The 15,247-nt window shown below is 50.8% G+C and overlaps 1 protein-coding gene across 11 annotated transcripts in view; it reads right to left on the reverse strand.

The window, feature by feature from the left end:
- The window catches only part of MEGF11 (multiple EGF like domains 11), a 380,349-nt gene that overhangs the window by 74,566 nt on the left and 290,536 nt on the right, over positions 1-15,247 (reverse strand). For all 11 annotated transcript variants that reach the window (XR_012091518.1, XM_073012262.1, XM_038008853.2 and 8 more), the window contains 2 exons: positions 9,869-10,115; positions 8,394-8,514 (listed from right to left, as the gene is read on the reverse strand). Coding sequence is in view for 10 of the 11 variants with exons in the window: in XM_073012262.1 (XP_072868363.1) it covers positions 8,394-8,514; positions 9,869-10,115 (368 nt within the window). In the remaining variant the exon portion in view is untranslated. The remainder of the gene's footprint in view (positions 1-8,393; positions 8,515-9,868; positions 10,116-15,247) is intronic.

Here is a 15,247-nt window from a genome sequence, read left to right on the forward strand (position 1 = left end):
ATCCCAGCACTTTTGGAGGCTGAGGTGGGCGGATCACCTGAGGTTCAAGACCAGCCTGACCAACGCGGAGAAACCCCATCTCTACTAAAAATACAAAATTAGCCGGGTGTGGTGGTGCATCCCTGTAATCCCAGCTACTGGGGAGGCTGAGGCAGGAGAATCACTTGAACCCAGGAGGTGGAGGTTGCAGTGAGCCGAGATCACACCACTGCACTCCGGCCTGGGCAACAAGAGCGAAACTGTCTCCAAAAAAAAAAAAAAAAGAAATTACCCAAGATAAAGAAAGGCATGAATTCCAGGAACTAGGGACTCCAACAGAAGACAGAGGGGAAAGGAATCCCAGGACAGCAGTGAAAGGAAGCCCCAGATGACAGCTATGCTGCACGCCTGGAGAACAAAGAGTTAAAGAGTTCGGACTGGAACAGAAGATGCAGGCTTCTAAGAAACTTGCCTCATAAACAAAACAAAAGCAAAACCTGGGGAGACTTCTGATGGGTCTGACCCTATTGAGAGGAGTCTGAGAGCTCTGTCAAGAGAGTTTTAAGGATAAATTAGTAACAATACATATGCATATTAACATAAATATTAAAAAAATAATTTAACCAAGCTGGACGTGGCGGTACCTGTCTGTAGTCCTAGCTACTCAGGAGGCTGAGGCAGGAGGATCACTTGAGCCCAGGAGTTCAAGGCTGCAGTTTGCTATGATCGTGCCTGTGAATAGCCACTGCCCTCCAGCCTGGGCAACCCAGCCAAATCCTGTGTCTTAAATTTTTTTTTAATGATTTAACCACAAATTGTAATATAAGTCCACTGGGAGGGTGGGAGAGGGGTTGCTTGCATCTGTATGTGTGTGTATGGCAGAGTAGAATCTTATTCTACAGCAGGAAGTCAAAGGATTCAATGACTGTCTAAAATGAAAAAGTCAAGAAATGGCTATAAAGCATGTTATGTAGAAAAATGGAGGGAAATGCCAGAAGAAATATCTAAAAGATTTGAAAGTAGTTGCCTTTAGGGAGTAGGATTTGTAAATGGAGCAGGGGACTCCCCCGCCCCCCAGTATTAGCCCTGCGGTATTATATAACTTAAAATTACACGCATGAGTCTTAGGTTTTTAACAGATCTGAGCCTGCTCTTGTCTCCTGCTGCCCTTCCAGCCCTGCGCACGCCCGACAGTCATTTCTCTTATGGAGATCAAGGATGTTCCTCCAATTAATTAATCAATTCGTTCAACACACAATTATTAAGCACGAATAATCACCAACCCTTAGAAGCTAGTTTGTTCAGGAAAATTGTGCCAGAGCAGAGTCATCTTTCAAGATCATCTAGTTTACTTGTAATGAGTTAAATAGGAGGCCGTTCAGCTCAGACTCTCCTCCACACACAAGGCAGAAGTAGAGGGGCTGAGAGGAGGGACTGAGGTGAGGGGGGGAGGAGGGGGAGGAGGGGGGAGGAGGTGAGGGGGGAGGGGGGAGGGGGGGAGGGGGGGAGGGGGGAGGAAGGGGGAAGGGGGGGAGGGGGGAGGAGGGGGGAGGAGGGGGGAGGAGGGGGGGAGGGGAGGAGGGGGGAGGAGGGGGGGAGGGGAGGAGGGGGGAGGGGGGAGGAGGGGGGAGAGGGGAGGAGGGGGGAGGGGGGAGGAGGGGGGAGGGGGGAGGAAGGGGGGAGGGGGGAGGAGGGGGGAGGGGGGAGGAGGGGGGAGGGGGGAGGAAGGAGGGGGGAGGAAGGGAGGAGGGGGGAGGAGGGGGGAGGGGGAGGAAGGGGGGAGGGAGGAGGGGAGGAGGGGGGGAGGAGGGGGGAGGAGGGGGGGAGGGGGGAGGAAGGAGGGGGGAGGAAGGGAGGAGGGGGGAGGGGGGAGGAAGGGAGGAGGGGGGAGGGGGGAGGGGGGGCAGAAGCAGCTGAGGACAGTGAGAGACTGTGCGTGTGTGAGAAAAGGGGAGAGAAAATTCACTGAGGTCAGGTGCGGTGGCTCATGCCTGCAACCCCAGCACTTCAAGGATGTCAAGGCAGGTGAATTGCTTGAGGGCAGGAGTTCCAGACCAGCCTGGCCAATGTGGCGAAACCCCAGCGCTAGTAAAAAATACAAAAATTAGTCAGGCGTGATGGCAGGTGCCTGTAATCCCAGCTACTCGGGAGGCTGAGGCAGGACAATCACTTGAACCCGGGAGATGGAGGTTGCAGTGAGCCGATATTGTGCCACTGCACTCCAGCCTGGGCAACACAGTGAGACTCCATCTCAAAAAAAAGAAAGAAAAGAAAAAGACGAAAGTCACTCCGAGTAGGGGTCCTTCTTCCTCCTGGAGGTGGTGGGGGTACTCCAGGTATGGCAGGGGCCTTTCTCAGTGCACATTAAAATTCTAGGTATTCATGAGGGGGGAGAAGTCTTTCTGGCTTCTATCTGACTCAGTCTTCTACAGTCCTGGGCTGGATAAGGACACTCTTGGAAAAACTTTTTTCTTTTTTTCCGAGACAGAGTTTCACTCTTGTTGTCCGGGCTGGAGTATAATGGCGTGATCTCGGCTCACGGCAACCTCCACCTCCCGAGTTCAAGCGATTCTCCTATCTCAGCCTCCTGAGTAGCTGGAATTACAGGTACCCACCACTACGCCCAGCTAAATTTTTGGTATTTTTAGTAGAGATGGGGTTTTACCATGTTGGCCAGGCTGGTATTGAACTCCTGACCTCATGTGATCCACCTGCCTCAGCCTCCCAAAGTGCTGGGATTACAGGCATGAGCCACTGCGCCCAGCCAAAAAAACTTTTTTTTTTTCCTAAGAGATGGGGTCTCACTCTGTCATCCAGGCTGAAGTTCAGTGTTGCGGTCCCAGCTCACTGTAACCTTGAACCTCTGGGCTCAAGTGATCCTCCTGCCTCAGCCTCCTGAGGAGCTGGGACTGCAGGCTCATGCCACCACACCTGGCCAGGTTCCTGTCCTTTTTAGTGCTTCTCAGACACAACCAGTGCTCCCTGAGGAGGTCAGGAGAGAAGTCTGGTGCATAGAATGTGTCCCTCCAGCATTCCCTAGGGAAATCAGGCACCATTGAGGCTGTGTGGTGAAGTGGGTGAGCACCTCTTTCAGCCCCTGCTCAGGATTCCCAAACTGCAGGCATCCAAGCCCACCAAATCTCTAGTCCTCTTCCCTGGTTTGAGCTCCTGGGGCCTGAGAGAATTGGATATTTTGGAGGTCCTGTTGCCTGGTGTGGTGGGAAGAGCACTGGGTTCAAAGTCAAGATTTGGGCTTAGATCTCAGCTCTGCCTCCTCCCAGATAGGTGAGCTAGGATAAGTCAGGTGATCATTCTGAGCCTTAGTTTTCTCATCTATAAAATGGGAGTAGTAACTCCTAGTCTTCCAGGTGGTTATAAAGACGAAGTGAGATTAGAGATGTGAAGGAACCTAGTATAGTGCCTTAAACAGGGGGCACTTAATTAATAGTAATTGAACCAAGTTGACACTTGATGAGGTGGCACATGGTGAGAGCCCCCACATAACCTGAGACTGAGAAGAGTGGAAGAGAACCATAGGAGTCATCACCCACTGCTGGCTGGAAGAACAGCCTTTTAGGGAGAGGCAGGGGGAGAGAGCGGCCAGAGAAGTCAGCTTAGGAGAGGGCTACGGCCTGTGGTTTCTCTCCTGCTGCTGTGAGCTGAAGTCTACCCCTTCAACATTCCTCTTTTTTGTTTGTTTGTTTTTTGAGATGGAGTCTCACTCTGTTGCCCAGTCTGGAGTGCAATGACATGATCTCAGCTCACTGCAACCTCTGTCTCCTGGGTTCAAGTGATTCTCCTGCCTTGGCCTCCTAAGTAGCTGGGATTACAAGAATGTACCACTACGCCTAGCTAATTTTTGTATTTTTAGTAGAGACTGGGTTTTGTCATGTTGGCCAGGCTGCTCTCGAACTCCTGACCTCAGGTGATCCACCTGCCTCAGCCTCCCAAAGTGCTGGGATTACAGGCATGAGCCACTGTGCCCGGCCAACATTCCTGTGCTGAAGTTTTAACCTCCAGTACCTCAGAATGTGACTGTATTTGGAAACAGGACCTTTACATAGGTAATCAAGTTAAGATGAGGTCATGTGGGTGGGCCCTCATCCAATATGACTCATGTCCTTACAAGAAGAGGAGACTAAGACAGACCCAGAAAAAAGACAACATAGAGACACAGGGAGAAGATGACCATCTGCAAGCCAAGGAAAGAGGCTCAGAAGGAACCAACCCTGCCAACACCTTGATCTTGGACTTCCAGCCTCCAGAACTGTGAGAACCAGTCTCTGTTGTTCAAGCCGCCTAGTCTGTGGCACTTTGTTATGGCAGCCTCAGCAGATTCATGTACTTGCCGTGTGGTCAATTGAGTGTGTATCTCCAATTGTAGTGGGATCTTGGACTGCTGTAGCTTCTAGAAGGTTGGACATGGGGTAAGGTGATATTTTCTGCTCCTCTCAGAACTGGTTAGACCAAATGGCTTTGTCAAAATCTGGAAAACAGTCGCACTTTAAGAGGGTCTTGGTGGCCTGGTGTGGGGGCTCACGCCCGTAATACCAGCACTTTGGGAGGCTGAGGAAGGGGGATCACGAGGTCAGGAGATGGAGACTATCCTGGCTAACATGGTGAAACTCCATCTCTACTAAAAAATTAGCCAGGCGTGGTGGCGGGTGCCTATAGTCCCAGCTAGTTGGGAGGCTGAGGCAGGAGAATGGCGTGAACCCGGGAGGCGGAGCTTGCAGTGAGCCAAGATTGCGCCACTGCACTCCAGCCTGGGCGACAGAGCGAGACTGTCTCAAAAAAAAAAAAAAAAGAGGATCTTGGCTAAGTAGAACATAAGAAGAGAAGGGGCCAAGATGGTGAAAGGGCTTAAGGCCATGCCAGCTCTCCTGGAGGGGAGGCAACTCAGCCTCACCAAGCATCTGAAGGCATTTCTAATGATCAGTGATGCTCCAGGGTGGCATGGACACCCTCAATGGACAGTGAGCTGTGGTTGGTGTGAGTGCTGTGAAGGTGATCCAGGCCACAGGCCAGGAAGTGGGGCTCCATGAATCTTTTTTCTCAAACCTGAGCATCTGTAATGCTAGGCCTCGGCCCCAAAACACCCCTCTCTTTTTTTTTTCTTGAGATGGGGTCTTGCTCTGTTGCCCAGGCTGGAGTGCAATGGCGCAATCTTGGCTCACTGCAACCTCTACCTCCTGGTTTCAAGCGATTCTCCTGCCTCAGCCTCTGAATAGCTGGGATTACAGGTGCCCACCACCATGTCTGGCTGACTTTTTGTATTTTTAGTAGAGATAGGATTTCACCATGCAAAACCTCTCTTTGGCCCTCCAGGATAACTGGTCCTGTTTCCCAGCTCCTCAGCCTCCTCTCTTCCAGTCTCTTTTCTTTGTGTGTGTGTATGTGTGTATGCATGCATGTAGGCACACACACACACACTGTATCCAGTCCCCAACATAAGACTATGAACTCCTAAGGGTGGGGGATGTCAATCCTATTTCCTTCTCCCTCTCTGTCTCTAGTTCCCACTCACATCAAACTACTCAGACCGATTTCTCTGCTTTGAAAGGTCTCAGAGCCCAGAAAAAGAGGGGAAACAATTCCCCAGGCTCTTTGCAAAGACCCTGCCTGAAACAGGCTTCATGTTGGGCTAGCAGACTATCCTGTGGGCATGCTTAGGGCCTGGTGGCCAGGAATCTCTAAGGAGGGGCCTGGAGAGCCAGAGTTCCTGGCCTGGCAGCTCCTCTCTCCAGTTCCACACAATGGCCCGGGTCTTTGGGGAGGTGCATGGTGTGAATCAGCAATCTGTATATCCCTGAGTTGGAAAATGTGTGGTTGAAGTCACATAGGGCCACTGGGAAGTCAGGCAATGGAAGATGCTGAAGTGGGGAGCCTTCTCCCCAGTATCCGTTCCTTGGTCCCTGCTGTCCCTGGGAGGAGCCTCAGGCATGAGTGCAACTTCATTATACGGTGACTCTGCATGCACAAGGGGTATTAATAATTCATACAAATCTGCAAGTTAAATGCTATGTCAAAAATAGAAATGCAATTGTCTACAATAAAATTAAAAACATAAAGTCCTCAATCCAAAGGCTTCTGTCAACAGAGTTTCCTGTCATCTGGAAGAACAAACCTCTCGCTGTGCTGGGGAGAAATACAATCTCTCCGTGTGTTTTCTTCTCACCTTCCCCCTCTTCAACCACCTGAGCCTCAGCAGTGTCTCCAGAGAGGCCTTTACAGGCAAAGGGATGCTGTGCGCTTGTTCTGCCCACCACTTCCTGATCCGACCTCTCCGCTGCAGCTGGGCCTCTGAGGACCCCGCCTGCTGGGTGGATTTCCGAAAGCTGGTTGGAGATGAGAGGGTCTTTCCAGAGACTGGTTCAGGGTGCAAGAAATGGGCAGGTATGGGAGAGGTGGTGGCAGTCCCTTTTTCTTCCTCAGAGGAGACAGACAGATGGACAGACAGACACCAAGGGCTGGGAGTCGGGAGACCCAGATTCTAGCTCCACCTCACTCTTAACTACCAGTGTGGTCTTGAACAGGTCCCTTACCCCCTCTGAGCCTCAGCTTCTTCATCTGAGAAAGGAAGGTATTGACAGACCAGTGGGATCCAAATCTCTTAAAGTTGGGAAACCCTGTTTATATGTGAAATCTTACCTGCAGTACCTCACTTAAAATGGAGAGGTGGGGGTGGGGTGGGCACCAGATTCCTAATGATTAGGCTCCTGCCCCTGTTCTCCCACAAGAAACCATAGGGTTTTGTGAAACACAGAAGGAAGTCCTATGGTCTAGATCAATTCTTTCCAAACGCAGACCTGCAGACAGGACTGGCTGCCTCAGAACCATCTGGGGAGCTTATTAAAAATAGAGATCCCCCAGTCCCAGGAGGTCACAGACGCAGCCTGGGAATCTGTATTTTAACTCCCCGCCACCTGCTTGTCAGCTCTGGTGTGCAGTCAGGTTTGGATGCTGTGGGACCAAGTGGTCCTCAAGGTCCTTTTCCTGCCCTAAAAAAATTCTGACAAGACTGTGCCTGCATCGATGGGCCCTGCAGATGTCCTCCCCTCTGTCCCTGTGACCTCTGCATTCACAGCCTCCTAAAATATCCTGCTTCTGCTCAGCAGCCCTGTCCTCTCTGGCTTTGCAAAGCGTCAGGCCCCAGGGGAGGTGGCGGACTGTGTCGCTGAGCTTCCCCTGAAACAGAGCATGTTACTGGAGAGTCAGAGGCAGGGACGCAGCCCAGGAAGGTCAGCTTCAGCTGACTCACTGCCTCTAAGGGCTTGGTCTGCGGGGCAGGCACTGGCAGGCAGGGTGTGTTGGCTAAAAGGAGACTTGTGGAGGGTTTGTGGCACCCAGGGATAGAAATCAAGCCATCGTAGAGGGCTTCAGAGTTTGCAAAGGACTTTAGACATGCATAGCCTCACATGAGCCAGCCACCAACCATGGCAGCTGGGCAGGCCAGGGCTCACTGTTGTTATATCAGTTTTGTACTTGGGGAAGCAGAGTAATTGAGGCTTTTTTCAGGGTCAGCATTGGCTGTGAGACCTGAATTTAGGCCCATGAGGTTACAAATCTTATCCTCCTTTCCCACAATGGTTTTTCCCAGACATGAGACCTGGGCTGCTTGAGGCTACATCAGAATCACCTGCAGTACCTGTTAAAATACAGATTCTGCGGCCCACAGAATCAGAATGTGTGTGTGTGCAAGTGCAGGGGGCGAAGTTAGATAAATTCAGGTCATCCATACCTGCTGTTTCTCCTCTTTTCCCAGCCTTTTCTGCCACCTCTGGCCCAGGGCCCATGGCTGCTCATGTGGGTGCTTACACCCAAAGACAGAGCTAATCTTACAAGAAGAATTCAATTTCTTTGGACAGGAGAGACCACAGGCTCAAAGAGGTGAGTAACTTGCTTGAGGCCACACAGCACTTAGAGATGGCAGACCTGGGATTCAAAGCTGTGTCCACGGCACCACTGGCAGCATTTAGTGATGCCCTATGGCAATAAATAGGAGGGAGAGTATTCACAGTGGGAGAATAACTTTTTTTTTTTTTTTTTTTTTTGAGACAGAGTCTGACTCTGTCACCCATGCTGGAGTGCAGTAACTTAATCTTGGCTGCAACCTCTGCCTCCTGGGTTCAAGTTATTCTTGTGCCTCAGCCTCCCAAGTAGCTGGGATTACAGATGTATGACACAACGCCTCGCGAATTTTTGTATTTTTAGTAGAGACTGGGTTTTGCCATGTTGGCCAGGCTGGTCTCGAACTCCTGACCTCAAGTGATCTGCAGGCCTTGGCCTCCCAAAGTGCTGGGATTACAGGTGTGAGCACCGCACCCGGCCAATTTAGCCTTTTAAGGTGTGTGTGAGTGAGGAATGCTCAGTCCTCTTACAGTGCCCCACCCAGATCCTTTGGGCCCACCTACCGTCCAGCCTGGGGGGCAGGCACACTCGCCAGTGATGTGGTGGCAGATGCCCCCATTCTGGCAGGGGCAGCGCAGCTCACAGTGAGCTCCATGGCTCCCAGGAGGGCACAGCTCCTCGCAGCTGCATGGAGAAGCAGAGGTGTTAGACACAGCAGCATTCAGATCAGGTGGCAGGGCCCCAGTGCTCCAGGGTTCACTAGGAATTCCTTCACAGTCAATGGATCTGCATCAGCTGAGCTGCAGTCCTGCTCCCGGCCAGGAGGGGGAAGCAGGGCTCAGACTGAATACATTGGAATGTAGGGTGCTTGGGCCAATACTTTTGGGATGGACTTAAGTGTTCTTAGTGTAAAAGAAGACTGTTCTGGGGAGGAGGCTGAGGAAGGCTTCCCGAGGAGGAAGACATTTTACTTGGGCCTTAAAGGTGAAGTCAATTTCACCAGGAGAATGGAAGGAAGGGCATGCCAGGCCAAAGTAATCCCATGAATGAAGGCACTGAAAAGTGCCCATGGATCCCATCTTCAAGAATCCGCCTAGATTCAGAGAGGGGAAGAATCTGGAGCGCGTTCCTTCCACCCTCGGGAAGGCTCCCAGCTCCCATGACAGGCTCATGTGCAGGGACTGGGCGCTGTTGAAGTGTGGGGAAGGATTTGCATGGGGTCTTGGTCTTGGGCCTTCATCCAATGGCCCTGGCCTCTAGCTCACTAGGACTTGGGAGCTGACCAGACATCGGGGTAGGGAACACCCTCAATCAACAACGTCTCTGTGGTCAGAGTCCTTGGCCACCCCTCAGGATCTAGGCTGTTGGAGAGGCCACTGAGCCTGCTACAGGGTTGGGAGGAGAACTTCAATCTTGCCTCTGAGGGGGTCTCGGCTAAGCAGTCTTGTAGGTCTCCTGTCAATACTATTCTCCAGAGAACTGGAGTGAGGGGCTGTTCGCTGTCTCGGGAGAGAAAGTAGAGGAGAGGAACAGCGGAGTAATCCTCCCAAATCTGTACATGGTATCTGCCCAGGACCCTCACCTCCCTCTATGTGTGTCACACCTCTCCCAAATGCCCTAGAAGGGAAGGCCCCAGGTGAGCAGCATCATATGGGGTAAGGTCAGAAGAGACTTCCAAGATAAGGGCTGTCTCTGCTAGGAAGGGCCTCCTGGGAGGGTTTTAGGGAGCGCCCACTTGGGCAGCCTCAGGAAGGACCAGTCAACGGGGTCCTGGAAGGCAGGAATCTGAGACCCGCGTGGGTGAGGTCTGGGCATTTAGACTCACAGGAGATTTCACAGCCAAGACTATCCCAACCCTCCTGGTCCCACCAGCCAGCCCACCCACAAGGAGCCCAGGGCTGGGTGTGCAGCTGCGGTAAGGCGGCCACTCCAGGCCCCGCCCCAGCCCCTCCACCCCCCCCAGCTCTCCCCACCCACGCACCCTCCAAGTCCCGCCCCTCCAGGTCCCGCCCGGTCCGGGCCCTGCCGCATGACTCACTAGACGCCAGTATAGCCAGGCGCGCAGAGGCACTCGCCGGTGCGGGGGTCGCAGCTGGCACCGTGTCGGCACTGGCACGGCAGCTGGCATCCCTTGCCGTGGGTGCCAGGCGCGCAGAGCTCCTCGCAGCGCCATCCACGGAAGCCGGCGGCGCACACGCAGGCGCCTGTGATGGGGTTACACAGGGCGCCGTTCTGGCACTGGCACCGGTTGCTGCAGTGGGGCCCCCAGTGGTCGCTGTCGCAGCCTGCAAGAGACGGGGCAGTCAGGGATCAGCAGCCCCGCAGGCTCTCCTTGGGGCAGGGGCCAGGAACCGATGCCCATGCGGCCTTCCCATCTTTGCAGTGCTCCTCCCTGTACAGGCTGCAGCAAGAGGTGGGTGGAAGCTTTGGCGCCTCAAAACCTCCATCAGTTCTTCCGCCAAGCCACGCAAATAGTCACACAGGCTAAGAAGGGCAGAGCGTTTGTTTCCTCAAGGCAGCTTTAGAACCCATCTCCTGGTCCGGCCATTCTCTTCCAACCAAATGGCTGTCCTAAATCCTCCACTCCTGATCGAAATTCCGGAGCCACAAGCTGTTTACATCCCTCTGTCTTTGCTAAGCTCTTGGTTGGCTGCCTGTCTCTGTTCCTTTCTGCCGGGCCCTTTCTTTTCCCATCTGCCACCCCTCTTCTCTGTGACCCTACCCCTCTTCTTGGGGCCTGCTGGACGCAGCCCAGTCCGGCTCCCATTTGTCTATCTTTCCTGCCCCCTTCTCCCTCTTCTCCACACGCATTGGTTTTCTCACCTTTTGCATTTCACTTACTCTCTGGGAATATTTCCTCTAACTCCCTGCTCCTCCCTTGGCTCCATCTCCCTGTCACCCTTTTCATCTCTTCCTCATGCTTCTTCCTTTCAGTAATGGCTACGCCTGCTGGTTGCTTCGGCTTCAGTTCAATTTCATTACTTTCCAAGCAGCCAGCTTCAGAAGGAGCAGGAAAAAGAAATGCTTCCCTGGGAAGTAACAGACAGCCTTCAAGATCTTTACATGTAATTAAATATTTCAAAGAGTGATAGCTGAGCCAGTTTTGCAGAAATTCACACTCTACAGCTATGGAAAGGGGCTGAATAGCAGAGCCCCAGAGAGGTCACCCAGCCTGCTGCCACCTCCCACTCTGACCCTCGCCTGATGCATACGGGACACACAATAACAAGATGTCCTCAGTTACAGCCTCATTCACTCAAAGTTTGGGGTGAGACTGGGGTGTGGAGTTCAGGCATGGACAGGCACACATAATGTTTGGGAGAAGTTCGATAGAAAGAATGATTGCTTCCAGCTAAGGAGATCAGGCAAGACTTCTTAAAACAGAAGCCATCTCAAGTGGGCTGTGAAGGATATCTCACTTGTCTGCCTAACAGGGTGAGAAACCATCTTGCTTTCAGCACCAAAAGTTCCCCATTCTGGGAAATTCCTCAGTCCTGGGCAAACTAGAAAGGCCGGTCAACAAGATTATCTGTTGCTGTTTGTGCTCCAGATTTCTAGGGTTTAGACACTCAGAGAGGAAATGGGGCAGGTGAGTGGGATTGGGAAGGTGTCACTTGGGTAGGCTCAATATAAGCAAAGATACAGCGGTATTCAAATGTTGGGCATGTACAAGGGTACAAGGTTCCAGTGTGGTCAGTGAACACGTGTGGTCTTTGGGGGTTGAAGGTTGGTGGAAGGATCAGCCCCACCAGTCCCCCACATGTCCCTCCCACCTGCTGACCAAGGTCAAGTGGTCAATGTCATGGAGCCTGCCCATCATCCTTTAGCAGACAGAACCACCAAGGCCTGGAACCCCCATTACCCTATCTTGGTTCATCCCTTCTTCATCTGTGCCCCAAGTATTCATACACACAAACTGAGCTGCCAAATTATGAGTGAGTCTCCCCCTATATTTTCCACCTGCTATTACAGTGAGTAAAGCAAAAATTAAGTCCATTTATAGCTACAGCCTCCACTCACATTGAAAAAGGCTCGCAGAAGGCTGGACGCCATGGCTCACGCCTGTAATCCTAGCACTTTGGGAGGCTGAGGTGGGTGGAACTCTTGAGCTCAAGAGTTTGAGACCAGGCTGGGCAACACGGTAAAACCCCATTTCTACTAAAATACAAACAATTAGATGGGCGTAGCAGTGTGCGCCTGGAGTCCCAGCTACTTGGGAGGCTGAGTCAGGAGAATTGCTTGAACCTGGGAGACAGATGTTGCAGTGAGCCGAGATTGTGCCACTGCATTCTAGCCTGGGCAACAGAGCAAGACTCCGTTTCAAAATAATAATAATAGTAATAGTAATAATAATAAAAAATAAATAAAGGCTCACAGGACAGAGAGTGACTGAGTATCTAGCAGTCCAGCACCTCCTACCTTATCCTGTCTCTGGGGCACACATTCAGTGAGCAGGAGGACCAGCAGAATCATCTGTGGTACCATTTCTCTTTCAGTTGCCAAGCACATGTAGTTTAATTCACATAACTTATTGTCCGTATGTTGTGACTGTATTATAATAATGACAACCACATTTTACTTACTTATTATTTTGAGACAGAGTATCGTTCTGTTGCCCAGGGTGGAGTACAGTAGTGTGATCTCGGCTCACTGCAACCTCTGTCTCCCGGGTTCAAGCAATTCTGCCTTAACCTCCCAAGTAGCTGGGATTACAGGCGCATGCCACCATGCCCGGCTAATTTTTGTATTTTTAGTAGAGACGGGGTTGCACCATGTTGGCCGGGCCAGTCTCAAACTCTTGACCTCAGGTGATCCATCCGCCTCAGTCTACCAAAGTGCTGGGATTACAAGCATGAGCCACCGCGCCCAGCCAGACAACCACATTTTAAAAGCTCCCTGTGTGCCAGGCACCATCCTAGAAGTGCTATATACATGAATAAATTTAATCCTCACAACAACCATGTAAGTTAGGTTTTCTTATTTTCCCATTTGACAGATGGAGAAATACACGGTCAGAGATGTTAAGTGATTGCCCGAGGTTACAGCAAGAGCAAGTCCAGGTCTCCTGGTTCTAGCTCTCCCCACTGCAGGTCATTGGGACACTTTCTGCAGGAAGAGTCCAAGGAGTGAAATTTAGAGGTGGTCTTGAGGACAAGGTGGCAGCCACAAAGCACAGGTCAGGGATACCACAGAGACTAGCCACTTCTTCTCTGTTCATCACTATGAACCACCCAGGATCCAGCACAAGGAAGTCCCTTCCTTTGTTGGGGCTGCAGTTATGGCCCTGAGACCTTGGTTCTATATGAAACTGTTGGAGCCAAAAGCCAGTTTGTTCTTGGTGCATCTCAGAGCATACAGTTATGCTTTGCTTATCAAACGACCTCTGTTCTTTCTGGCACAGCCAAAACCTAGTAGGAAGCAAAACTAGCCTTCTGATAAGGAAGCCAGAATGTTGTCATAAAGTCCACATGGAAACACTTGGGTGTTTTCATTCTTCTGCTTGTCCATTCAGAAACATTTACCAAGGACCTGCTACTGCCAGAAAGCACCCTGCCCTGTTGGGGTGCACAGTCTAGTGGGACAGAAATGCTGGAGCAGCATGCATGGTACACTATGGACGTGCTCTAATAAGGGTGGCTCAGGGCATTATAGAAGGACATGTAAACACAATTCTATTAAGCCCGGCACTCTGCTTTCTCACAACACAGACTGGCATGTGAGTGTGTGTTGTATATGCACATGTGTATGTTTGTGTCTGCATTTTTTTTTTTTTTTTTGAGACGGAGTTTCACTCTTGTTGCCCAGGCTGGAGTGCAGTAGCACAGTCTCAGCTCACTGCAGCCTCTGCTTCCTGGGTTCAAGCAATTCTCCTGTCTCAGCCTCCCGAGTGGCTGGGATTACAGGCACCTGCCACCATGCCCAGCTAATTTTTCATACTTTTAGTAGAGACAGGGTTTCACCATGTTGGCCAGGCTGGTCTCGAACTCCTGACCTCAGGTAATCTGCCTGCCTCAGCCTCCCAAAGTGCTGGGATTATAGGCATGAGCTACCATGCCTGGCCAATGTCTGCATGTTTTGTGGGGCTCCTAAAAATATGTGAGCAAGAGCACTGTGTCATAGTAAGAAACCATGGAAATAGGAAATATTTATAGATAAAAAAAAAAGCAAAGCAACTTGGAGCCATTAATATAGGGGCAAATAGCCTCTCATATCCAAATTGACAGGAAGACGTTACATTCAGTTTAGAATATTCTGATTAAGGAAGCAGAGAAGTGTATAATTCATTCTAGAGAAATTTCCCCCCAGAGTGATTAAACAAAAAAACAATGTTAAGGTTCACAGGGATAAGCTTCAGTTATCTAGAAAATTCACTTAAAACACCTCATTCCCCAGCAATGACAGAGAAATGAGGCAGAGCTACAGCGAGTCAATTATCAACTCTGCTGAAGGTGACTAAAAACTACCATCATTATAATTACAAGAGGACTTTGCATTCTTTCACAGAGAATCGCAAACTTTTACCAATTTGGCCTTGGAACGTCACCCCTCACACATTTCTTTTTTTCTGTCCCAGGCTCCGCTTCCTAATTATATTGGGCTTTGGCTGATTTTTTTTTTTTTTTTTGAAACAGAGTCTCACTCTGTTGCCCAGGCTGGTGTGCAGTGGTGCAAACTCGGCTCACTGCAACCTCCATGTCCTGCGTTCAAGCAATTCTTGTGCCTCAGCCTCCCGAGTAGCTGGGATTCCTGGCTGATTTTGTAAGTGGCTAGATCGTCTCTGGGCAGCTACTGAGGGCTGAAGGGCACCTGGAAGTGTGCAGCCTGGCTTGTTCTAGTCCTTGAGGCTGGGCAACTCACCCCCTTCCTCTGCTGACCCCTTCAGACTTTGGGGTCCAGGGTCCAGGCTTAGTGTGCCCCTGGGTCCCCACAAGGGGAAGTGGCTTCACCACTGTCTTCTTCACCGACAGGCTTTTAAATTTGTAACTACAGTTGATCAGGCAGTTACTAATGCCAAGTCACGAGATAAAGGTGCAAAGTGAATTTTCTCCTTTAATTCTCACAACAACCCATAATAATAGCACCTGCTGCAGGTGGACATGGTATGCTGGCAGCCAGCCTGGGCTTCAACAGCCACCCTTGAAAATCCACCAAGAGGTGAGAGCAGAGACTGATTTTCCACAAGTGCCTTATTCAGGGACTGGTTTATGTGTGAATGGTGGGCGTAGGTCCGAGGTTTTCCATGACTGGCCCTGTTTCCCATAATTTTATTCTCTTCAGTTAAGATTATCTATTGTTTATTCAGATTTTTCTTCTATTGTGGTAAAATATATATAGCATAAAATTTCCATTTTAATCATTTTTAAGTGTGTAATTCAGTGGCCTTAATTATGTTCACAGTGTTGTACCAATTATCACT

The sequence above is a fragment of the Chlorocebus sabaeus genome, chromosome 26 (assembly GCF_047675955.1).
Source record: "Chlorocebus sabaeus isolate Y175 chromosome 26, mChlSab1.0.hap1, whole genome shotgun sequence".
Lineage (NCBI taxonomy): Eukaryota > Metazoa > Chordata > Mammalia > Primates > Cercopithecidae > Chlorocebus > Chlorocebus sabaeus.